At 40.4% G+C, this 26226-nt stretch overlaps 2 protein-coding genes across 2 annotated transcripts in view; one reads left to right on the forward strand and one right to left on the reverse strand.

Moving 5' to 3' along the window:
- The window catches only part of CUNH3orf20 (chromosome unknown C3orf20 homolog), an 82547-nt gene that overhangs the window by 48764 nt on the left and 7557 nt on the right, over positions 1 to 26226 (forward strand). Inside the window, exons 12-14 of the mRNA XM_034997159.1 lie at positions 21423 to 21726; positions 23862 to 23969; positions 25614 to 25756. Of these exons, the coding sequence (XP_034853050.1) occupies positions 21423 to 21726; positions 23862 to 23969; positions 25614 to 25756 (555 nt within the window). The remainder of the gene's footprint in view (positions 1 to 21422; positions 21727 to 23861; positions 23970 to 25613; positions 25757 to 26226) is intronic.
- LOC118005299 (thymosin beta-10-like) lies at positions 11732 to 11848 on the reverse strand. The gene has a single exon (XM_034997158.1). The coding sequence runs from the start codon at positions 11846 to 11848 to the stop codon at positions 11732 to 11734; it is 117 nt and encodes a 38-aa protein (XP_034853049.1).

Here is a 26226-nt window from a genome sequence, read left to right on the forward strand (position 1 = left end):
TGATTTCAGCTCAGGGTCATGAGACTGAGCCCCACATCAGGCTCCGCTCTTAGTGTGGAGTCTACTTGTCCCTCTCTCTCTCCCCTCCCCCTCCCTCCACTCAGATGTACCCATGCTGTTCTCTCTCTCTCTCTAAAATAAATAAATAAATAAATAAAATCTTTTAAAAAAACAATCTAGGAAGAATTTCTTACTTTTCTATTAGCTGCTATTTGTACACTTGAGTTATTTCTTCCTTAAATATTTGATAGAGTTTACCTAGTAAAGCCATCTGCCCTGGAATTTTCTTTCAGTGGAAGTTTTAATTAAAACTTTTATTTTTAGGGCGCCTGGGTGGCTCAGTTGGTTAAGCGACTGCCTTCGGCTCAGGTCATGATCCTGGAGTCCCGGGATCGAGTCCCGCATTGGGCTCCCTGCTTGGCAGGGAGTCTGCTTCTCCCTCTCCCACTCCCCGTTTGTGTTCCCTCTCTTGCTGTGTCATTCTCTGTCAAATAAATAAATAAAATCTTTAAAAAAAAAACTTATTTTTAATAGATATAGGAGTATTCAGATTTTCTATTTTTGTGTATGTTTATTTCAGTAAGTAAGATTTTCCTAGGAATTTACCCATTTCATCTAAATGTTTAGATATGTTGAAATAAAGTTTTTCAAAATATCCTCTTGTGATATTTTAAATGACTATAGGATATATAGTGATACCTCCTTTTACATTTATTTGTGCTTTTTTTTCTTTTTTTCTCAAAGTATTAACTTAGGATTATTTTCCTTCTGCCCGAAGAACTGCCTTTAGAATTCCTCTGCTCTTGCTTTTTTTTTTTTTTTTTTTTTTTTTTGGTTTTGCCTTAGTATGTCTTTATTTCGCTTTCAATTTTGGATGATACTCTTGTGATTGACAATTATTTTCTTTTAACATTTTAAAGATGCCTCACTGTTGTTTTCTGATTTCTATGACTTCTACATTTCTATTAAGAAGTCAGCTCCCAGTCTTATTGTTACTTATTGTTGAAGGTCATGTGACTTTTTTCTCTTTTTTTTCTCTCCACCTTTTGTTAATGGCTTTTCTTTAGTTAGCAGTTTTTCCATGATGTGCCAAGATGTGATTTTTCTTTTTTTTTTTTTAAAGATTTTATTTATTTATTCATGAGAGACAGAGAGAGAGAGGCAGAGGGAGAGAGAGGCAGAGGGAGAAGCAGGCTCCCAAGGAGCAGGGAACCCGATGTGGGACTCGATCCCAGGACCCTGAGATCAGGACCTGAGCCGAAGGCAGATGCTTAACCATCTGAGCCACCCAGGCGCCCAAGATGTGATTTTTCTTGCATTCATCTTGTTTGTAGTGCTTCTTGACCCGTGGTTTTCAATGATTTTGGAAAATTCTCAGTCATATTTCATTTTCCTTTTCATTTCCTTTTGTCCCTCTCTCCCTTCCTTCTTTCTCTTTTTCTTCCCTTCCCTCTCCTCTCAGCCTGGGATTCCAAGTATATCCATGTTACACCTTTTCACTGAGCTCTATGCATTTTTTTTCCTATTCTATATTTTAAATTCTTTTCTTCCTTCTGTTCTTCAGTCTAGGTATTTTCTACTGACCTATCTTCCAGTTTAATAATTCTCTCTTTAAATGTATTTAAACTGCTGATAAAACTTATCTCTTGAATTCTTGATTTCACTTACTCTGTTTTTAAGTTCTAGAATTTCCAATTGATTCTTTTAGAGTTTTAGCTCTGATGAAATTCTTCATCTTGTCTCCTATTTTCTTACACATATTAATCATGGCTACTTTAACATCTGTGTCAGTTATCTGTAATATCTCTGTCCCTATGGATCTGTTTCTTATAGTTTTCAGTCAAACCTTGACTTTTATATATCTGATATTTTTTGTGTATGCCACTCTGTATGAAAAAATAGAGAATTTGAGGCTCTGGATAATGTAATGTTCCTTCAGAGAAGATTTACCTTTGCTTTCAACTGTCAACTTGGCTAGAGCCCGATCACCCTCATACAGATAGGAATTGAAGCTGTGTTTCAGTCTTTGTGAGGGCTTGTCTCCTTCTGTCCCACTTCTACTTTTCAGGTATAGTTCTTCAGATCCTCAAATAAAAGCCAGGATTGCTTATCAGGGCCATCTTCTTTGGCAGGCCCTGAACTTCCGTTTTCTCCCCTACAACCCATGAACACATACATGAGGAACTCTTCTCACCTTCTCAGCCTGTCATTCCCAGGTTTCACTTTCAGAATCAGAATTTGTTTGAGGGGTAAAGCTGTCCTATATGTCACACTTGCTTTTCTTGTTTTCCTTCTTCTTCTAGATCCTGACCCTGCAAGTTCTCACTTACTTGTGAAATGCAGTTAAACAGTTTTTAAACATTTTTTTATTGAGTTTTTCTCATTTTTCTCAGAAAGGACAGTTCATCTAAAACCCCCTAGTCAGCCATTGTTGGAAGTGGGAACATTTCTGATTCCTTTGTGGGAAAATTATTTTAGGGTGGAAAAAGTAGAATCAAAGTAGTTGGACACTATTTTAGTAATCCAAGTGACAGTGATATTGTGCTATCAGGGGTAGTAACAGAAAGAAGGAGAAAATTAGGCATATCTGTAATAAATTTTGGAAGTAGCACTAACATAAATAACTGATAGATGTGGTGTAAGAGAAAAGCAAGTTATTATGAATGACTTTGAGGTATTTGGCTTAAATAACTGAATGAGGATGTGTCATTAACTTGGATGGGGAAGAGTGAGGGCAAAGTAGGTTTAGGAGGAGTTAGGTGAGAATAAATGTGCAAATTACAAATATACTCCTTTCAGTATGCATTGGTACCTATATGAGCAGGGATCCTGACCCAGATGGAGAAAATTCAGGATTCATTCAGAGCCATGTTAGGAATTTTCATAGAGCTATTCAGTGGGCCCCTAAGTCTTTTTCTCTTTTGATCTTAAAACTCATTCTCCTCATGTGACAGAAAACGTCCCTAAACCCCTGAGATTATAGGAATTAACCAAGTTTATACAACTCTAGGACTTCCTGGTCTAAGTAGCTCAAACGTTCAAAATCTCACTTTCCTTATTTTTCAAATGGGTATACTAATCCCTGACCTGTCTACCCTCTCCCTGTATGTTCTTCCAAGTTCCTCTGAAGGGCAAAGACTATTAGATTTGCAGAAATGCTATTTAAGCTGTACGTGCTACAATAACATGGAGTAGTACGTTTATGTATTTTCAGATACCTCAGAAACATTGTGGGAAGTGAGGAAGGAACTAACAAATATGTTTGTCTATTACACCAGAGCTGCCTTACCATATTCTTGGGTTAGGTTTTCCTTCGGCAGCAGGCTACAAGGCAGCAAGGGGACCAGGGTTTATGTGGGAAGCTGGGAGACAGTACTCCCCCTCCAAAGATAACAGTGAGCAAAGGTGAACAGAACCTATAAAAGTCCCCTTTCCTAATCTTTCTTCCAGTCCCAGGAGCCCTACATGGGATGTTGAATAGCAGAGCACCGAGCAGGAGAGGCATTTTCTAGCCACTCTAACATCTGTCCTATCTGGAAAAACAGGCAGCCCAAGTCTGGACGGGAACTGAAGGCAGGAGCTGCTAGGCTTAGGAACTTAAATGCCAGCTTTCAGCATTGCAGATGCCAGAGCTGACAGGTGGAGGGTGGGGGCTGTTCTAAATGGATGGGCCTGTCTGAAGAGTAAAGTCAAGTTAGAATGGGAAGGGGAACCATTGATGAGACCAGGCTGCAGAGTTTAGATTTGACCTGCAGGGCAAATGACTAAGACCTGGACAGACAGAGCAATGGGGAGGATCTTCTGATAGGAGCACTGATCTGTGGTTGAGAGGAGCATTACCCCATGGAGAAGGAATCAGAGAAGTAAATATCCAGCTGTATGCTCCTCCTTCCTTCTGATCTCTTGCTGGTGCTCCCACTGGCAATACCCAACCAGAGCTTCCTAATGTCTGTATAAACAAAAGCAAATGTATTTCTCAAAGCAAATATATTTCTCTTCTTCTTCTTCTGCTTCCGCTTCTACTCCCGCTTCCGCTTCTACTCCCGCTTCCGCTTCTGCTTCTTTCTTCTTTCTCTTCTTTCTTCTTCAAAAGCATCATATTAAAAATGCTGTTCTGAACTTTGCTTTTTTCACTTAACAATATACCTTAGAAATTGTCCTGTTAATCGCTTTTGACCTTTTTCTGTTGGCTACATAGTATCTATTGTATAGACATTCCATGATTGATTTGCTCAATCCTTTATTCCTATTCTAAGCCATGCAGAAGCCATGCAGAAGGCAACAACCACATATATTCATCATTTCACATTTGTACAAATATATCTAAATAAATTGCTAAAGATGGAATTGCTGGGTCAAGGGTCCTATGTATTTAAAATTTTAAGACATAGTCCAGGGGCGCCTGGGTGGCTCAGTTGGTTAAGTGTCCGACTTTTGGTTTCTGCTCAGGTCATGATTTCCAGGTCAGGGGATCAGGCCCTGTATTGAGCTCTGTGGGGAGTCGGCTTCCCCTCTCCTTCTGCCCCTCCCCCCACTCACACACACATTCTCCCTCTGAAATAAATAAATCTTTAAAAAAAAGAGAAAGAGTCCAAATTAATCTCCATAAATGTTATGCCAGTTTATGTTCTCATCAGGAGAATATGTTACCTTAGTATAGTTTAATTCATATTCTAATTCATATTTATCTTTAAAATTTTTCAATTCCAGTATAGTTAACATATAGAGTTATATAACTTAAAGGTGTGCAATATAGTGATTCAACAACTCTATACATAATTCAGTGCTCATCATGATAAGTATACTCTTAATCCCAATCACCTATTTCACCCATCATCCTACCCACCTCCCCTCTGGTAACCATCTGTTTGTTCTCTATAGTTAAGTCTGTTTTTTGGTTTGTCTCTTTTTTTTCTTTGTTCATTTATTTTGTTTCTTATTTTTTTTAAGGTTTTATTTATTATTTGGGATAGAGAAAGAGAGAAGACAAGCAGGGGGGAGGGGCAGAGGGAGAGGGAGAAGCATGCTGCCCGTTAAGCAGGGAGCCTGACATGGGGCTTGATCCCAGGACCCTGTGATCATGACCTGAGCCGAAGGCAGATGCTTAACCAACTGAGCCACCCAGGCACCCCTGTTTTGTTTCTTAAATTCCACAATAAAGTGAAATCACATGATATTTTTCTTTCTCTGACTGACTTATTTCAATTAGCATTATACTCTCTAGATCCATCCATGTTGTTGTAAATGGCAAGATTTCATTCTTTTTCATGCCTGAGTGATATAGTCTATTATATATATATACACCACGTCTTTTTCTATTCATATTGTGATGGACATTTGGGTTGCTTCCATAATTTGGCTATTGTAAATAATACTGCAATAAACATAGGGGTGCATATTTCTTTTCAAATTAATGTTTTTGTATTCTTTGGGTAAATACCCAGTAGTAGAATTACTGGGCCATATGGTAATTCTTTTTTTTTATTTTTTTGAGGAACCTCCATACTATTTTCCAGAGTGGCTGTACCAGTTTGCATTCCCACCAAAGTGTAAGAGGGTTCCCCTTTCTCTGCATCCTTGCCAACATCTGTTGTTTCCTATGTTGTTAATTTTAGCCGTTCTGACAGGTGTGAGATGATATCTCATTGTGGTTTTGATTTGCATTTCCCTGATGTTGAGTGATAATAAGCATCTTCATGTGTCTGTTGGCCATCCGTATGTCTTCTTTGGAGAAATATCTGTTCATGTCTTCTGCCCATTTTTTAATTGGATTATTTGGTTTTTGGCATTGACTTTTATAAGTTCTTTATATATTTTGGATACTAACCCTTTATTAGATATGGCATTTGCAAATATGTTCTCCCATTCCATAAGTAGTCTTTTGGTTTTGTTGATTGTTTCCTTTGCTGTGCAGAAACATTTTATTTTGATATAGTCCCAATAGCTTATTTTTGCTATTGTTTCCCTTGCCTCAGGAAACATATCTAGAAAAATATTGCTATGGTCAGTGTCAGAGAAATTACTGCCTGTGCTCCCTTCTAGGATTTTTATGGTCTCTGGTGTCATATTTTGGTCCTTAATCCATTTTGAGTTTATTTTTGTGTATGGTCTAAGAAAGTGGTCCAGTTTCATTCTTTTGCACGTAGCTGTTCAGTTTTCCTGATATCATTTGTTGAAGAGACTGTCTTTTCCTCATTGCATATTCTTGCCTGTTTTGTCAAAAATTAATTGACCATCTAATTGTGGTTTTATTTCTGGGCTCTCTAATTTGTTCCATTGATCTACATGTCTGTTTTTGTGCCAATACCATACTGTTTTGATTACTGCAGCTTTGTAATATAACTTGAAGATGGAATTGTGATACCTCCAGTTTTGTTCTTTTTCAAGATTGCTTTGGCTATTTGGGTTCTTTTGTGGTTCCATACCAATTTTAGGATTATTTATTCTAGTTCTATGAAAAATGCTATTGGTATTTTGATAGGGACTGTGTTAAATATATAGATTGCTTTGGGTAGATGGACAGTTTAACAATATTTAATCCATGAGCATAGAATATCCTTCCAATTTTTTGTGTTGTAATCCATCAGCATGGAATATTCTTCCAATTTTTTGTGTTGTCTTCAATTTCTTTCATCAGTGTTTTATAGTTTTCAAAGTGCAGATGTTTCATCTCCTTGGCTAAGTTTATTCCTAGGTATTTTATTATTTTTGGTGCAATTGTAAATGGGATTGTTTTCTTAATTTCTCTTTCTTCTACTTCATTATTAGTACATAGAAATGCAACAGATTTCTGTATGTTGATTTTGTAACCCTCAACCTTACTGAATTCATTTATCAATTCTAGCAGTTTTTTGATGGAGTCTTTAGGGTTTTCTATATTTAGTATCATGTCATCTGCAAAGAGTGGAAGTTTTACTTCTTCCTTACCAATTTGAATGCCTTTTCTTTTTGTTGTGTGATTGCTGTGGCTAGGACTTCCAGTACTATGTTGAATAGAAGTGGTGAGTGTGGACATCCTTGTCTTGTTTCTGACCTTAGGGGGAAAGCTCTCAGTTTTTTCCCATTGAGTATGATGTTTGCTGTGGGTTTTTCATATATGGTCTTTATTATGTTGAGGTATATTCCTCTAAACCTACTTTGTTGAAGATGTTTATCATGAATGGATGTTGTGCTTTGTCAAACGCTTTTTCAGCATCTATTGAAATGATCATATGGTTTTTATCCTTTCTCTTGTTGATGTGATGTATCTTGTTGATTGATTTGTGAATATTGAACCACCCTTGCATTCCAGCAATAAATCCCACTTGATTGTGGTGAATGATTTTTTAAATGTATTGTTAGGTTTGGTTTGCTAATATTTTGCTGAGGCTTTTGCATCTATGTTCATCAGAGATACTGGCCTATAGTTCTCTTTTTTTGTAGTGTCTTTGGTATCAGGTTTATGGTGGCCTCGGAATAAATTCGGAACAGCTTTCCTTCCTCTTCTATTTTTTGGGATAGTTTGACAAGAATAGGTATTAACTCTTTAAGTGTTTGGTAGAATTCACATGTGAAACCATGGGGTCCTGGACTTTTGTTTGCTGGGAGCTTTTTGATTACTGATTCAATTTTATTCCATAATTGGTTTGTTCAAATTTTCTATTTCTTTCTGATCCAGTTTTGAGAGGTTATATGTTTCTAGGAATTTATCCATTTCTTCTATGTTGTCCAGTTTGTTAGCATACAGTTTTTCATAATATTCTCTTTTAATCTTTTGTATTTCTGTGGTGTTGGTTGTTATTTCTCCTCTTTCATTTCTGATTTTGTCTGTTTGAGTCCTTTCTCTCTCTGTCTTTGTTTTTGTTTGTTTGTTTGATGAAGGCTTATCAATTTTATTGATCTTTTCAAAGAACCAGGTCCTGGTTTCATTGATCTGTTGTTTTTTAGTTTCTGTTTTGTTTATTTCTGCTTCTAATCTTTTTCTTTTTCTATCTCCTTTAGCTGTAAGTTTAAGTTGTTTATTTGATATTTTTCTTGTTTCTTGAGTTAGGCTTATATTACTATATACTTCCCTTTTAGAACTGCTTTTGCTGCATCCCAAAGATTTTGGACCATTGTGTTTTCATTTTCATTTGTTCCCATGTATTTTTTAATTTTCTTTTTGATTTCTTAGTTGACCCATTCATTGTTTAGTAGCATATTGTTTAACCTCTATGTATTTGTAGTCTTTCCAGATTTTTTGTTATGGTTGATTTCTAGTTTCATAGTCAGAAAAGTTACATGGTATGACTTCAATCTTTTTCAATTTGTTGAGACTTTTTTGTGGCCTAATATGTGATCTATTCTGGAGAATGTTCCATGTGCAGTTGAAAAGAAGGTATATTCTGCTGTTTTAGGATGGAATGTTCTGAATATATCTGTTAGATCCATCTGGTCCAATGTGTCATTCAAAGCCACTCTTTCCTGTTGATTTTCTGTTTGGACAATCTATCCATTGAAGTAAATGGGGTATTAAAGTCCCCTACTCTTATTGCATTACTAATAATTACTTCCTTTATGTTTGTTATAAGCTGCTTTATGTATTTGGGTGCTCCCATGTTAGGTGAACAAATATATACAGTTACATTTTCTTGTGTTGTTCCCTTTATGATTAATTATATAGTGTTCTTCTTGGTCTCTTGTTACAGTCTTTGTTTTAAAGTCTACTTTGTCTGGTATAAGTATTGCTACCCTGGGTTTCTTTTCCCTTCCATTTGCACGATAAATGCTTCTCCATCCCTTCACTTTTAACCTGTACGTGTCTTTAGGTCTGAAATAAGACTCTTGTAGACCACTTTTTTAAATTTTTGATCAGGTGTATTACTTATCTCAGTTTTGTTTAGGTCTCTTGCTGTGATTTTGTCCTATTCTTTCATTTGGGACATGTTCCTCTGTCTCTTCATTCTGTCTAACTCTTTGTCTGTTACAATGTATTAGGAAAGTCAGCTACATCTCCTGCTCTCAAAAGTAGTGGTCTCACGAAGAAGAGGTCCTATGGTGCCCTCCTATGCAGTGTCCCCTATTCACAAGAACTGGTGCCTTAGGACTGTCTTGTATATGTGTTCTGTGTACCCTGCTGTTGTGGCTGAGCCACTTTTGCCTTCAGTCCAGTCATCTGCAATGGCTCTCTTCACCTGTTGTTGGCAGGGTTTGATTCCTGTGTTGTTAGTGGGTTAGTCTGGGGCCTCCCTGGGCTTGAGTTAAGTCAGACCAGGCATTTTCCAGAGATGCAGTAGCATCGATGTACAGGATGCTTTCCCTGTGTTGTCCCCTGAGAAGTTTTATTGGTGGGCAGGGCCTGTAGTCAGACCAGATGTCTACTCCCAGCCTACTGCTGGGTCACAGTTGGACTGGTGTGTGTGGTTATCTTCCCCTCTCTCTGGGGCAAGAGTCACTTTGGAGTGGTGCTGGTCCTTGTTGGAGCTGCTTGCATGTTGCCAGGCTTGTGACATCAATTTGGATGGGCTCTAGCCAAAGGTGTATTAGAGGAGGCCTGTCCAAAGGAAAACATAGGAGTGGGACAGTGGTGTTATCAAGGTCTGAGAAGGTTTGCTGTGGAAGGGGACCTGCAGCCCCTGGAAACCATGGCCTGCCAGGTTGGAGGAGGTGTATCTGCAGAAGTATGTGGGGGTAGGGTGCACTGTTAGCAAGTTCGGTAGCAAATGTCAGCATGTTGGTACTGTGCTGGTTGTGGTGTCTGTGTGTCTAGGCTGGGGGTAGGGGAGGGAAATGGCACTTGCCAACTTCTTCGTTCCTGGACAGGTCTCCTATCAATGCCTGCCCCTTTAGCACACACTCTGAGATTAGTAAACAGATCTCCCTCCCGTTTATCTCAGGCAGCTTTCAAATGGCTGCTTCTCTGCTGTATCTCCATGGGGCTGTTTGTTGTGCTGTCTCTTTAAGGGCAGGAACTCAGTTTCCTATTGCCCTCCCAGCTCTCCCAGAGCTAAGCCTACTGATTTTTGAAGTTCCAGATGTTAAGCCCCATTGATTATAAGAACTCACAAAATTCGGCCCATCTGGTGTTTAAAGCCAAATGTTATGGGGATTCATCTTCCCTGTGTGGGTTCCCTGTGACTGTGGTGCCTGATGTGAGGATCTATTTCTTTCCCCCTCTTCACCCCTGCAGTGTCCCTCCCTCCTGGAACAATCTTGCGGGTCCATTTAGTTTCTGACCATGTTTCCACTCTTCCTATCCTCTTTGATGTGGCCTCCTCTCTACATTTAGCTGTGGAGAGTCTATTCTACCAGTCTTCAGGTTATTTTCTGAACCTATTACATCTATTTACACTGATATGGGTGTTATCTAGTTCTATCTGTGGGACAGGTGAGCTTAGGATTCTCCTACCATCTTCTGCATTTATTTTATTGTGAGTGAAGTCAAGCACCTTTTATAATTTCTTTTTTCAATTTTTTGTTGTGGTATAAAATGCATATAAAATAAAATTTATCATCCTGATATATTTAAGTGTATTTATTTCAGTGGTATTAAATACATTCATAATGTTATGCAACCATCACCACTATCCATCTCCAGAACTCTTTTAATCTTATAAAACTGAAACTCTGTCCCCATTAAAGACTAATCCCTCATTTCCTCTCCCCAGCCTCTGGCAACCACCACTGTACTTTGTTTTTATGACTTTGACTACTCTAAGTACTTTATCACACAGCATTTTTTGTGTGTGGCTGGCTTATTTTACTTAGCATAATGTCTTACAGGTTCATCCATCCTATAGTATGCGTCAGAATTTCTTTCCTTTTAAGGGCTGAATAGTCCTTTGTATACATAGACTACATTTGGTTTATTATTTATCTGTTGAGGGACACTTGTGTAACTTCCACATTTTAGCTACTGTGAGTAATGCTGATATGAAGATGGGTGTATAAATATTTCCTTGAGACCTGTTTTCCATTCTTTTGGGTGAATACCCCTAATGGATTTGCTGGATTATATGGACATTCTATTTTTTTTAAACTTTTTTGGGGCGCCTGGGTGGCTCAGTTGGTTAAGCGACTGCCTTCAGCTCAGGTCATGATCCTGGAGTCCCAGGATCGAGTCCCGCATCGGGCTCCCTGCTCGGCAGGGAGTCTGCTTCTCCCTCTGATCCTCCCCCCTCTCATGCTCTCTGTCTCTCATTTAAAAAAAAATTTTTTTTTGAGGAAACATCATATAGTTTTCCACCATGGCTATACCATTTTACATTCCTACCAATGGTATGCAAGAGTCCCAATTTCTCCACATTCTTTTCAACACTTGCTGTTTTCTTTTTCTTTTTCATCTTTTTTTTTTTATAGTAGCTATCCTAAGGAGTGTGAGGTGATGTCTCATTGTAGTTTTGACTTCTATTTCCCTGATGAGTAGTGATGTTGAACATCTTTTCATGTGTTTGTTGGCTATTTGCATCTTTTTTTGAGAAATGGCTATTCAAGTTCTTTCTTTTTTTTTTTTTTGCCACAAGGTGTGTTTTATTTTCATTAATCATACAAATAATTTGCTGTAATATCCCAGGGCAAACTGGAGAATTTGGCAGTCTGATTGGAGAGTCCCCTCAGAGACTTGCAGGCTAGTGGCATTGGCTTGGAGTGCCTGGGTTCACAGTGCAGCTTGTTACTTACCCGTCTAGCGGGTGACTCTTCTTCCTCTACATGACTGGGGTGTCTTGAAGATGAGAGGGGTGGGGAATCCTCTAGGTTCTTAGGAAATTTCACTTCACTTCTCCTGCTCAATGGGCTCTTTGGCTGGCAGGGTGTTCTCCTGTTTCTCTGTTTTCTTCAGGTTGGCCTTATCAAAGCTGGCAATTTTCCCCATGTCTGGCTTGCCTGACATTTTCTTAAAGTGATCCATGGAGTTTCACTCCAAGCCTGGTGCCTGGTGCCACTCACATTGCTGCAGCAAGAGACTGCTCTTTCCCCATTTTTAATCAGGTGTTTATTATTTTGTTGATTTTAGGAGCTTTTTAAATATTCTGGGTATTCTCTTATTAGATATATAATTTGCAAATATATTTTCCCATTCTGTGGGTTGTCTTTTTACTGTATGGATAATGTCTTTTGATTCACAAAATTTTTGTTTTCATGAAATGCGATTTGTCTATTTTTTCTTATGTTACCTGTGCCTTTGCTGTCATATCCTTGAAATCATCGCCAAACCCAATGTTGTACAGTTTTTCTCCAATGTTTTCTTCTAAGAATTATATTATTTTAGGTTCTTGATCCATTTGGAGTTAATTTTTGTTTAATTTTTGTTAAAAAGAACTTCATTCTTTTGCATGTGTAAGTCCAGTTTTGCCAGCACCATCTATTGAAAAGAAACTGTGCTTTCTCTATTGAATGGTCTTGGTGTCCTTATCAAAAATCATTTGACCATATATGTAAGGGTTTATTTCTGTGCTCTCTATTCTATTCTATTGGTCAATATGTCTGTCATTATGCAAATATCACATTGGTTTGATTGCTGTAGCTTAATAGTAAGTTTTGAAATCAGGATGTGTGAGTCCTCCAACTTTGTTCTTCTTTTTCAACATAGTTTCAGCTATTTATGATTCCTTACAATTCCATATGAATTTGAGGGTTGGCTGTTGCATTTCTGCAAGAAAGGCTGTTGAAATATTGATAGGAAGCACATCAAATCTGCAGCTTAATTGGGGTAGTATTGCCAGTTTAACGATATTAAGTCTTTCAACACAAGAAAATGGGATGTCTTCCATTTATTTATATATTTTAAAATTTCTTTAAAAAAGAGAGAGAGAGAAAGAAACAAACCATAAGAGACTCTTAATGATAGAGAACAAACGGGGGGTTGATGGAGGGAGATGGGTGGGGGATGGGCTAGATGGGTGATGAGTATTAAGGAGGGTACTTGTTAGGATGAACACTGGGTGTTGTATGTAAGTGATGAATCACTGAATTCTCCTCCTGAAACCAATATTGCATTGTATATTAACTAATTAGAATTTAAATAAAAATTTAAAAGGAAAAAACAAAATAAAACAATTTCTTTCAATGTTTTGTAGTATTCATTGGGTGAGTCTTTCACTATCTTGGTTACATTTATTCCTAAGTATTTTATCCTTTTTGATGCTATTATAAATGAAATTATTTTCTTAATTCCTTTTTCAGATTGTTCTTCACTAGTGTATAGAAATATAACTGACTTGTGCCTGTTAATCTTTTATCCTGATATTTAACTGAATTTGTTTATTAGCTCTTATTGTGTGTGTGTGTATTCTATAGGATTTTCCATATATAAATCATATTATCTGTGAATAGAAATAGTTTTACTCCTTATTTCCAACTTAGACAGCTTTTATTTCTTTTTCTTGTCTAATTGCTCTAGTTAGAACTTCCAGTACAATGTTGAATAGAAATGGTGAAAGTGAGCATCCTTGTCTTATTCCTGATCTATAAGGGGTAAAGCTTTCAGTCTTTTACCATTGGATATGAAGTTAGCAGTGAGTGTTTCATAAATAAATAAATGTCTTTTATCATGTTGAGGAAGTTCCCTTCTAATCCTAGGGTGTTTGAATTATCAAATGTTTTTTCTCTATCAATTGAGAGGATCTTGTGGTTTTTTATCTTAATTTTATTAAGGAGATGTGTTACCCTGATTGATTTTCATAAGTTGAACCACCCTTATGTTCCTTGGGCAAACCCTGCTTAGTCACGGTGTATAATCCTTTTAATATGCTGTTGGATTTGGCTTGCTAGTATTTATTTCATTGAGAATTTTTGCATCTACATTCATAATGGATATCCACCTGTATTTTTCTTTTCTTTTCTTTGGCTTTGGTATCAGGGTAATCCTGGCCTCAGAATGAGTTAGGAAGTGTTCTTTCCTGATCTATTTTTTAGATGAATTTGAGGACAATTGGTGTTAGTTATCCAAATGTTTGTTAGAATTCAAAAGGGAGGGGTGCCTGGGTGGCTCAGTCGTTAAGCGTCTGCCTTCGGCTCAGGTCATGATCTCAGGGTCCTGGGATCGAGCCCTGCATCCGGCTCCCTGCATCCGGCTCCCTGCTCGGCGGGAAGCCTGCTTCTCCCTCTCCCACTCCCCCTGCTTGTGTTCACTCTCTCGCTGTCTCTCTCTGTCAAATAAATAAATAAAACCTTAAAAAAAAAAGGAATTCAAAAGGGAAACCATCTGGTCTTGGGTTTTTCTTTGTAGAAAGTTTTTTGATTACTGATTCATTTTTTTTACTTGTTAGAGGCTTATTCAGATTTTATATTTCTTTTTCAGTCAGTTTTGGTAGTTTGTGTGTTTCTAGGAATTTATCCATTTCATTTAGATTATCTAATTTGTTGATGTACAGTTCATAATAACTTCTTATAATCCTTTCTAGTTTTGTAAGATCAGTAGTAATGTCCCACTTTCATATTTTATTTTAGTAATTTGAGTCTTCTCTCCTTTTTCTTAGTCTAACTAAAGATTAGTCAGCCTTACTGATCTTTTCAGAGAGCCAACATTTTTTAGTTGTTTCTCTATATTGCCTTCTATTTTCTATTTTCTTTATCTTCCCTCTACTGAGAATGATTTCCTTCCCTCTACTAGTTTTGGGTTTAGATTGTTCTTGTTTTGCTAGTGCAAAGTTCAGTTAGGTTATTGATTTGAGCTCTTTCTTCTCTCTTAATGCGATACATCTTCCTCTGAGTACTCTTCTCAATGTATCCCATAAGTTTTGGTATTTGGGGTTGTTTTGTTTTCATTAATGTCGAAGTATTTCCTAATTTTTTTTGTGATTCCTTCTTTGACCCATTGACCGTTTAAGAATGTATTGCTTAATTTCTTAATTTATGAGTTTTCCAAATTTCTTTCTGTTAGTGATTTCTAATTTTGTTCCACTGTTATTAGAGAAAATATTTTGTATGATTTCATTCTTTTTTAATTTATTGGGACTTTTTGATGGGTGAATATATAGTTTATGCTGGAGAATGATCCATGTGCACTTGAGAAGAATGTGTATTCTGCTATAGTTGAGTTAAATGATCTATCCATGTCTTTTAGGTTAGTTGACTTAAAGTATTCTTTAAATTGTCTATTTTCTTGTTCATCTTTTTTATACTTGTTCTGTCTGTTATCGAAAATAGAATGTTGAAATCTCCAACTAGAATTAGAATAGAATTATCTGTTTCTCCCTTCAATTCTGTCAGTTTTTGCTTCATGTAGTTAGAAGCTGTATTGTCATATTGCATATATATTCATAATTGTTGCATTTCTAGTGAGAATTACCCTGTTTTTGATATATAATGCTTTATTTGTCTCCTGAAATAATTTTTTACTTAAAGTACAGTTTTGTTTGGTATTAGCTTAGCCACACCTGTTCATTTTTGGTTACTATTTGCTTGGAGTTTATTTCTATCCTTTTACTTGCAACCTAGTTGTATCTTTGAGTCTCTTATAGAGAGCATATAGTTAGATCATGGGTTGTTTTTTTCTTTTCCATTTTGCCAATCTCTGACTTTTGTTGAAGATTTTAATCCATTTACATTTACAAGTAATCACTATTAAGGACTTACTTCTTCCATTTTGTTATTGGTTTTCCATAAATCTTACATTTTTTTGTTCCTCAATTCCTCCATTGTTGACTTTTGTTTTTATTCTTTTTATGTGTGTTGGTGTATGGTGTGATGCTTAATTTTGTTCCAACTTGACTAGGATAAGGGGGACACAGTATTTTGGGGCGTGTCTGTGAATGTGTTTCTGGAAGAGATTAGCATTTGATTCCGTAGACTGAGTAAATAGACCCATCTTTACCAATGGGGGTGGGCATCATCGAATCTACTGAGGGCCTGAATAAAACAAAAAAAGCAAAGGAAAAGTGAATTCCTTCTCTCTCTTCTTGAGCTGGAAAGTCCATTTCTTCCTGCCCTCAGACATCAGAGCTCCTGGTTCTTGGGTCTTTGGACTCTAGGACTTACACAACAGCCTCCTGGTTCTTAGGCCTTTGGCCTTGGACTAAGAATTATACCATTGGTTCCCTTGGTTCTCAGGTCTTTGGGCTCAGATTAAATTATACTACTGGATTTCCTGGCTCTGAAGTTTGCAGACAGCAGACTGTGGGATTTCTTGGCCTCTATAATCACAGGAACCAGCTCCTGTAATAAATTTTCTCTGATATATATCCATATATATCCTATATATATATACTGTTTCTGGAGAGCCCTAATTAATGCATACAGTTTTTTAAATGATTTTATTTATTTGTTTTGTTTTAAAGAGAGAGAGAAAGAATGTGAGTGGGGGAGGGGCAGAGGAAGAGGGAGAGAGAGAATCTCAAGCAGACTCCATGCTGAGTGTGGAGGCTGACATGGGGCTCAGTCTCATGACCTGAGCCAAAATCAAGAGCCGGACACTTAACCAACTGAGCCACCCAGGTGCCCTACATACAATTTTGATTCCCTTCTTATTTCCTTTTCTATATAGTTTTTAGTTATTTTCTTAGTAGTTGGTCTGGGTATTACAATAACAATCTAGCTTGAATTAATATAAACTTAGCTTCAAAAGTCTGCAAAATCTCTGCTCCTATACAAACTCATCCCCCCTACCATGTTTTGTTGCCAAAAACTACATCTTTATGCATCGTGTGCCCAATTAACATAGATTTATAATTATTGTTTTATGTATTTGTCTTTTGAATCATATAGGAAAAAAATAGAGGAGTTGAAAATATAATTATGCTGGGTTTATATTTACTTATATAGTTACCTTTACAGTGTTTTATATTTCTTCATATAGTTTCAAGTTACTGTCTAGTATTCTTCCATTTCAATTTAAGGCACTTTAGCATTTCTTTTGCAGTAGGTCTACTAGTGAAAAACTGCCTCAGCTTTTATTTATCTTGGAATATCTTGACTTCTCTCTTATTTTTGAAAGATAAATTTGCTTAATATAGAATTCTTTGTTGGAGAGTTTTGTTTTTGTTTTTGTTTTTTTAGCACTTTAAATATGTCATTCTGCTGCCTTCCAGCCTCCATGATATTTTATGAGAAATTAGCTGTTAATCTTATTAAGGATCCCTTGTATGTGATGAACCACTTTTGTTACTTTCAAGATTCTCTTTTTGTCTTTGACTTTCAACAATTGTGTCTCATTGTAGATCTCTTTGAATTTATCTTACCTAGAGATTGTTGAGCTTCTTAGAGTTCTGTAAATTTGAAGAGTTTTTGGCAATTATTCCTTCAAATACTCTTTCTGCTCCTGTCTTTCTTGTCCTTCCCAAGGGCAACTTCCCAACTCCCATTGAGTTTATCTTGGCATTCTTGATGGAGTCCCACATGTAACTGAGGCTCTATTAATTTTTCTCTGTTCTTTTTTCTTCCTGTTCCTAAGAGTGGATAATCTTAATTGGCCTGTCTTCAAGTTTGCTGATTCTTTTTCCTGACTGTTCAGATCTGCTGTTGAATTTTTCATTTCATTTATTATACTTTTCAACTCTAAAATTTCTAGTTGGCTTATTTTATACTTTTTATTTCTTCATTGATATTCCCTGTTTGGTAGGACATTGTTTTCCTGGTTTCCTTTAGTTATTCATTCCTAGTTTCCTTAGTACTTTGGGCATAATTAGGACAGTTGATTTAAAGATCTTTATCTAGTAAGTCCAATAGCTGGGGTTCCTCAGGGATAGTTTTTCTTAATTTCTTTTTTCTTTGAGTGCTTCATAACTTTTTGCTGAAAACTGAATATTTTAATATTATAATGTGGTAACTCTGGAAATCAAATTCTTCCCTCTCTCCAGGGTTTGTTTTTGTTGCTCGTAGTTTGTAGTTGTTTAGTGACTTTCCCAGACTACTGTTATAAAGACTACTTTTTTTGTCATGTGTGATCATAAAGTCTCTGGTTAACTTAGTGGTCAACTAGTGAAATTTGACAGACTTCTTAAATACCTGGAGCCAAAAAAACAAAAAACACTCTCCCAGTCTTTGCAGATTAACTGTGTTGAGGTACACTCCTTCAGTGCTTTTAGCCAGGCTGTTTACATCTCTGCTTTGTCTTTCATGTCTCACATGTGCAGAGACCAAAGGTCAGCCAGATGTGAAAGACTAGGGTGTTCTCAAGCTTTTTCTAAACATGGTTCCAACCCTGGGCATGCATGTGCCCCTTTAGATTCCCTAGTATATGTGGAAACTTTCAAAGTCTTTATTCCCTCATGTATTTTTCCCCCAGCATCATCCTCTCAGGTTTTTTTCATTTCTGTACTGTGTGCCTGTCTGTTATCCCTTGCACCAGGAGGTTGTGTCTCTTATATTTCCTTTTAAATGATTTTGAGAGATGTTGTCCAGGAGAAAGTTCCAAGGTGGGCAAAACAAAAGTAAGCTCCTTAGCCAGTCCTTCAGGGAATCTCCAGACACGTCAAACCATGTAATCACAGTTACTTGAGAGAAAAGTCCATAATACCCTCTCTGGTATCAGCAAACCACACCAGGAACATGAGCTGCCATCCCCACAGATGCCACCAAGCTGGGGAGTGGGGGATAGGAAGTGAGTAAGTTAAAACACCACAGTACTCTCTTACCAAAATAGAGCAGTTTCTTTCCTCATTAAGCATTGCCCTGACTGTGGTAAATTTTTAAGTTAGTTTTCAGAGCTCTGATAAAGTTGATTCTGACAGTTTTTGCCAGCTTAATTGTTGCTTTAGTGAAGGGACATAGATTTGGAGTTCTCTACTTTGCCATTTTTGGCAATGTCAGTCTTATATTTGTATAATTTTAAAAATCATTTTTGGGGCACTGGGTGGCTCAGTTGGTTGGGCATCCAACTCTTGATTTCAGCTTGGGTCATGATCTCAGGGTCATGGGATCAGGCCCCATGTAGGGCTCTGTGCGCAGCAGGGAGTCTGCTTGAGGATTCTCTCCCTCTCCTTCTGCCCCTCCCCCTGCTCACACACACATACTCTCTCTCTCAAATAAATGGATGAATCTTTTAAAAAATCACTCTTATAATTTTCTGTGAATTGTGTATTCACTTACTTTGTTCATATTTTGCTGGGTTATTAACTTTTTCTAATTCATTTACAGTTATTTACATAGTAGGGAAATGAACCACTTGTCTGTGATGGGAGTTTCATATACATATTTCCCAGTTTGTCATTTGTCATTTGTCTTTGTAATGGTTTTGCCACTCAGATTTTTTCATTTTTCTTTTGTGTAGTTAAATTTATCAGTCTTTTTCTATCATGACTTCTGGACTTTGGAATCCTAATTATCAAAGGCTTTACCTACTCTAAAATTATAAGATGATTCATCCCTATTTTCTACTAGAATGTTTATGGCTTAATTTTCTCACATTTAAATTCTTTTTTTTTTATTCTTATGTTAATCCCCATACATTACATCATTAGTTTTAGATGTAGTGTTCCATGATTCATTGTTTGTGCATAACACCCAGTGCTCCATGCAGAACGTGCCCTCCTCAATACCCATCACCAGGCTAACCCATCCTCCCACCCCCCTCCCCTCTAGAACCCTCAGTTTGTTTTTCAGAGTCCATCGTCTCTCATGGTTCGTCTACCCCTCCGATTTCCCCCGCTTCATTCTTCCCCTCCTGCTACCTTCTTCTTCTTCTTCTTTTTTTTTTTCTTAACATATATTGCATTATTTGTTTCAGAGGTACAGATCTGAGATTCAATAGTCTTGCACAATTCACAGTGCTTACCAGAGCACATACCCTCCCCAGTGTCTATCACCCAGTCACCCCATCCCTCCCACCCCACCCCCCACTCCAGCAACCCTCAGTTTGTTTCCTGAGATTAAGAATTCCTCATATCAGTGAGGTCATATGATACATGTCTTTCTCTGTTTGACTTATTTCGCTCAGCATAATACCCTCCAGTTCCATCCACGTCGTTGCAAATGGCAAGATCTCATTCCTTTTGATGGCTGCATCTCACATTTAAATTCTTGATCCATTTTGGATTTATCTTAACTTAGTAAGTTGTGATTAATAGATCTAACCTTTTCCCCCCAAGATATTCATGTTCTTGAAGAAGAGATATTCTTAAGTTTAGCAAGTGTTTATTAGTATCAGGTAGCTTCTGTGAAAATATGAGTAGTTAAATTACTGGCATTGCTCTTGTTTTAGGATGACCTGGTTTTTAATTCTAGCCCTTGTCACTTAATCACTGTATGAACATGAGCAACGCATTCACCCAGTGGGAATTTTCTGTTTCCCAATCTGTAAACAGTGATAATAGTTTCTGCCCAGGCTATCACAGGGGATTATTACAAAATTAGCCAAGACAGTGTCTATGCCAGGGACTGTGGATGCATACAATGCTAACCACAATGTAAGGCAGTAGTAATGATAAATAAAATCATAGCAGGACTTTATATTTGAATGGTGCTCATTCCCATCTAAATACAACAACATTGAGACAACCCAGTGCAGTGTCTGGCACATAGTAGGTACCTGGTTAGTATTTGCATATTTTTTGAATCTCTATTGAATCTTTACTATTTGCCAAGAACTACAATTTATTTCACTAAGCAAAACACTCCAAACTCATGAACTCACTCATGAAATTTATGTTCTGTTGGGATAGAGAAGTACAATAATCAAAATAAGTAAAATGTATAATATATTAGCTAATGAGCAATGATAAGGAGAAAAATAGTCAGGGAAAGAGTATTGAGGGTTGAGAGATGCAATTCCAAATAGGACAGTCAGAGAAAGCCACTCTGAGAAGGTGGCATTTGCACAAAGACATAAAGGAGGTGGGAAGGAAAGTGAGTTGTGTGGCTGCCTGGGGGAAGAGCCAGGCAGGCAGAAGGAACAGCAAGAGCAAAGGCCCTGAGGTTGGAGGATAAGCAGAGGCTAGAGCAGCTGAGCAAAATAAACAAAGGTGAGAATATTGGAGAGTAAGGGAGGGCAAGGGGCTGAGGAAGGAGGCCAGATCATGTACAGCCTGGAAGGGCATCATAGGGAGTTAGGCTTTTATTCTGTGAAAGATGGAACGCCACTGGAGGGTTTCAAAGAGAATAGTGACGTGACGTGACGTGACGTGACGTGACTTGGGTTCTAACAGGAGCCAGGATCCCTCAGTCTGGTGTGTGCAGAATAGATTGAAGAGGGGCCAGGGAAGAAAGCAGAGTGCCATTAGGAGGCCCTTGCAGGCATCCAAGCAAGAAATGATGGTGGCTTGGGCCATGTCAGTAGGAGTGGGGGAGCAGGAAAGTGGGTGGATTCTAGATCATTCTTGAGTGTAGAGCAGACAGGCTTCTTGGTAACTTGGATGGGATGTGGGGTGTCAGAGAAAGAAAGGGGTTCAGGATGCCTCCAAAGTTTTTGTTGGATAAAGGAGTCACCAGTTTTGTACCTGAGGAAACTGAGGCACACAGAAGTGAGGGGGCTCCATCCAAGGCCTGAGCAATGGCCCACTGAGCACCTGCCCACTTGTTCCTCATTGCAGAGGAAAGTCTGGAGAGGTGCGCAGCCCTACCAGGTGGGCAGCCTCGCCCTCCGACTGCCCGCTGGTGCTGCGGAAGCTCATTCGCAAGGAAGACATCCGGGCTGGCTGCCGGTGCACGGTGAAGGCACCCTTGGTAACGGATGTGGAGCTGGAGCGCTTCCTGTCCGCACCCCGAGACCCCAGCCAGGTACTGGTGTTCGGGATAGTCTCAAGCCAGAACCCCACCAGCACCGCACAGCTCCAGTGGCTGCTCGACACACTCCACAGTCACCGGCAGCAGGGCCGCGCCTCGCCCTGCATCCAGGTTGGTCCAGGGCCCAGCTCGGGCGGCCTCAAGGGAAGACCGCCCCCCAGGGGCGCTAGGACTGACTGAGCATCTGGCTGAGAGGCTGCCCTTCGGCCTCAGCACATGGGCCCCCTTTCACTTCCTTTTCTCCTTGGGGCCTTTGCACACACTCTTCAACACACCATCTGCCATGTTTCGCCTGTCTTCTCTCTCTCTGACTCATCCTCCTGTCCGGAGACGAATGTCACCACATCAAAGTGGGTGCTCGTTCTGACCTTGAGATCTTTTCTGCCATTTTCATCCAGAGCACTCCCCATAGCGTGTGGTTATGTATTGGTGTGAGTACTTGGAGCAGAGATGGACTCCCCAATGGATACTCAGGACTCAAGAATGTTCATAGACTGTGGCTGAGGACCTACTGTGTGCTGGCCCCGTGCCAGGCCCCGAGGGGCTCCCAGCATGGTGGGGCAACAGCTATAGCAGCCCTGAGCAGGGCCATGAAAGGCCAGCTCCGGGGGGTTCAGGAGCTGGGAGCAGGGCCTGCCACCTCCAGAGAGTCAGGGAGAGTCTCCCAGGATGAGAGGGTTCGAGTGTTCCCATCAGAGGCAGCAGCCTGTGCAAAGGTGGTCAGGGAAAGGGGCGCTTGAGGTCCCTGTTCATTGTGGTTGAAGTCTCAAGGATCTGCAGGGGCATATAGAACACCCCCTGGTCCTGTCCTGCCTGCAGGGTCGTTCCTGAGTCTCATCATCATCCTCCCTCAGTAACCTTCCGTGGCAGGTTTATCACAGTTCAGGGGTGACCCTATCCCCACTCCAACTGGAGGAGAGGATGCCATGTGAGCACATTAGCTTTGTGTCTACCTGGTGACTTCTTTCAAATCCTCTTGGCCCTATGCCCTCTCTGTTCCACTATCTGCCCCTTCTCCCTTTACTGCAGTCCTGACTTCCAAGTTTTTGTATCTGCCCTGGGGATACCCTCTCCAGCTCTCCTCCCAGGACCATGGCCTCCCTGACCCTATGTGCCCACCCTTGTGCCTGCACTTCAGCCAGTGCCAGGAGCTTGGCATTGGAACCCTTCTGATCAGACACCAAAAGCCTTTTTACTAGTCTTGTACATCCAAGCTGTGTATTCTAGAGTCACCCCCAATTTACATAGACTTAGTGAACACTTATTGAGTCCTGCCCTGTGCTCATCGGTGTATAGACATAGGATCCCTGCCCACATGGGAACTTAGAGGTGACTTTAGTTTACCTCAAGGCTATTAATTTTTCATTAATAGTTATCTGTAAGCATAAGATGCATGGCAGTCCAGCCCAGCTCTGAGTAGCATGAATGGGGACAGGGCCTGACCTTGAATCTGAGGTAGGAGTGGGCAGTGGGATTTGAGGAGTGTGGAGGACAGTTCTGGAGGGAGGTGTCAGGTTTCACAGTGACTCTGGTTTCACCATCCCAGTGTGTGTGATTAAGACAGAAATGTTCCTTAACATTGTCTTACTCTGAAAGCTAGAATGCCAGATATAGTTCTGGATTTCACATTTTAAATAGAAACATCAGGCAGGACAGCTGGAGGCACCTGGAATAAAAGGCAGATTAAACCAGAAAACATTATACATGAGCTATTTTAATGGATTTGTAGCATCCAGAAATAAGGAAGAGAAAGAGACCCCCTTTACTCTGGATTGACCAGGCCCCACCTTGAGATGTAGGTTTGATTCAGGTCCCAGCACTGGATCTAATGACAGCGAGGTATCCAGAGGGCAGCCAGCAGTGGTAGAGGGTGGAGGAATCCTGAAAATGGGTACACCCATGAATATGGTATACCTTCAAATCTCCAACATGGCTACTTCCAGGCAGAGGGAACAGTCAAGTCCTGCAGACCCTTAGAGGGTGGAGCTAGTGGCTGTCATGTGGTGGGGGGCAGTTATCTCCATGACAACCTTCACCAGCAGAAGGCCCTAGATGGACCTAGATGATCATGGCAATGGTCATGGGAGGTGTGCATGTGGGAGCTGAACAGCCTGTTGAGCAGGAGTTGGGAGACCGTGTTGAATGGGGCTCCAGGACTCCATGGAACCTGGTCAGCCTGAGAATGCAGGAATCTGAGTGCATCCTCTTGGCATAGGATTGATGGGCACTTACTTCTGTCTTGGCAGTGCCGGCATGACCCATACCGCCTGCTGCGGTATGACCTGGACAGCTCTCTGCAGAAGGACCCACCCCTGCTGGTGAAGAAGTATGCTGTGGTGCCAGGGATGGTTCTGGTGAGCTGGGGCCAAGGGGGGCACTCACTGCCAATTGCCTGCCAACAGCCCCTGTCTCCCACAGCCCCTACCTTTGTGGAATCACAGATATGGGAGGGAGAAAGAGAGAGGGTCTGTGAGATCTGAGGCCCAGAGAGCAGAAGGCCTGACTGAGAGTCACCCAGCTTATAGAGTCAGGGCTGGAGTCCAGTCTCCTGTTCCCAGCCTGACCCCATCCATCCCTCATCCTGGAAGACTCAAGGGAGCAGGGCACACCTAACCTAGAGAACCAAATTCTCTTCATCTGGTTTTTTTGCTTTGTTTTGTTTTAGAGATTGATTGATTGATTGATTGATTAGAGAGAGAGAAAGAGCATGAGTGGGAGAGGGACAGAGGGAGAGGGGGAGAGAGAATCCTCAAGCAGACTCCCCACTGAGTGAGGAGCCCCATGCAGGGCTCAATCCCAGGACCCTGAGATCATGACCTGAACCGAAATTAAGAGTTGGACATTTAACTTACTGAGCCACCCAGGCACCCCCCTCTTCATCTGTTTCTAAGTAACTTTTTACTAAAAACAGGGCATTGTAAAAAATATATATATTCATTGTAGAAAGTTTAGAATATACAATTTAGAGGGGTGCCTGGGTGGCTCAGTTGGTTAAGCATCTGCCTTCGGCTCAGGTTGTGATCTCAGGGTCCTGGGATCAAGCCCCACATTGGGCTCCTTGCTCAGCGGGGAGCCTGCTTCTCCCTCCGCCTGCCACTTCCCCTGCTTCTCTCTCTCTCGCACTCTCTCTCTCTCTCTGTGACAAATAAATAAATAAATAAATAAAATCTTAAAAAAAAAAGAATATACAATTTAGAAAATAATGACTTCCCCGTATTACCCAGATTGCCTTATGCAGCAAGTATGTACTGGGCACCTGCTAGATTCAGCACAATTGGAAGCTCTGGGGCACACCCCTGCTAACATTATGGCCTCTGGCTTTTTTAGTCTTTTTTCTGACTTTGGGGGTACTGCTTTTTTAAATTGTTATTTTAACCACTGCATAAGAATCTGACATTTGATTTCTCTACCTATGAGCCTTTTGTTGGACATTTAGGTTATTTCCATGTTGGCCGGGCAGGGGTAGAGGGGACATACCAAATAACACTCTAATGGATATCCTTGCACAAAAATCTTTGGACACGTGTCTACTTGCTGGAGACAGACATTAGAGGGTGGGGGTTCAGAGAGCAGTAGGACAAGATCCCTGCCCTCCAGAGGCTCCCATCCCATGGGACCAGTTGATCAGTGCATAGGGATAAGTGGTCCAGTCAGCTGTAGGTGGGTGTGGTGGGGCCCTCTGAGCAGGAAGAAACCCTTCCAGCCCCAGGGCTCTGGAGCGCTTGTGTGTGAAGTGGCATCTGAGCAGGTGGGCCAGCAGGGGGCAAAGGTTGGGATGGTGGGGCTGCCATCTGACTTGGGAGGACTTGATGGGGAACAGGCTCAGCCACACTTCCCTGGGCGGCTTCGGGAGGGCAGCACCCTTCCCCCCACTGCTGAAACCATCAGAGAAAGGCCTGGCTTCTGGCACAAGCTCTAAGAGCCCATGGCACTGGCCTGAGATTCAGTGCTGGTGTGCTGAGGGCCTCTCCCGCCATGTCCTTCCTGTGTGTCTACAGATGTTCGCAGGGGGGAAGCTCCTTTTTGGTGGCTGCATTTTGAATGGATATGGCTTTAGCAGGCAGAATCTGCTGAAACAGATCTTTCAGGCTCAACAAGACTGCAAGATGGGCTACTTCCTGCCAGACAACTACAAATTTAGGTAAAACAGGAAAAACTCAGGATGCAGGGGCAGGCATGGGGTGGGAGGAGACCTTGCTCTGGAAGGGACACTGGTGGGGAAAGAAGCTGGCAGCAAGCAGAAGACTTCACAGGTGGCAAGGGGGAATGAGGCCATGTTGTTGGTTTCTCTGGGACACAAGTTGGGGGAAAGGTCCCTCTTGGAGAAAGGGGGACACGGGATGGTTTGCACAGTGCTGGTTTCTGGGGCAGGGAGGCTCATGAAGACAGGTTTGGGTAGGGGTCCTAGGGACACCTCCACCTTTTTCCCCATCACACCCCATCCCAGTCCTGCTTCTCTGTTTACCAGCAGGGCCACGTAGACAAGGGTTCCTCAGGAAGTGAGCTCAGACCCTTGTGAAGGGAAATGGGGTGGCGCTGGCTTAAGACTGCCTCTTGGCCACTGACTGCAGGTTTTTCAACCAGGTGATGCCCATCTATTGAGTGCCTCCC

The sequence above is a fragment of the Mirounga leonina genome, unplaced genomic scaffold (assembly GCF_011800145.1).
Source record: "Mirounga leonina isolate KUSES-001 unplaced genomic scaffold, KU_Mleo_1.0 Mir_94, whole genome shotgun sequence".
NCBI classification, from domain to species: Eukaryota; Metazoa; Chordata; class Mammalia; order Carnivora; family Phocidae; genus Mirounga; species Mirounga leonina.

Coding starts and splice junctions, on each gene's coding strand:
- LOC118005299 (XM_034997158.1), bottom strand. CDS start 11,848: ATGTCAGGCAAGCCAGACATGGGGAAAATTGCCAGCTTTGATAAGGCC.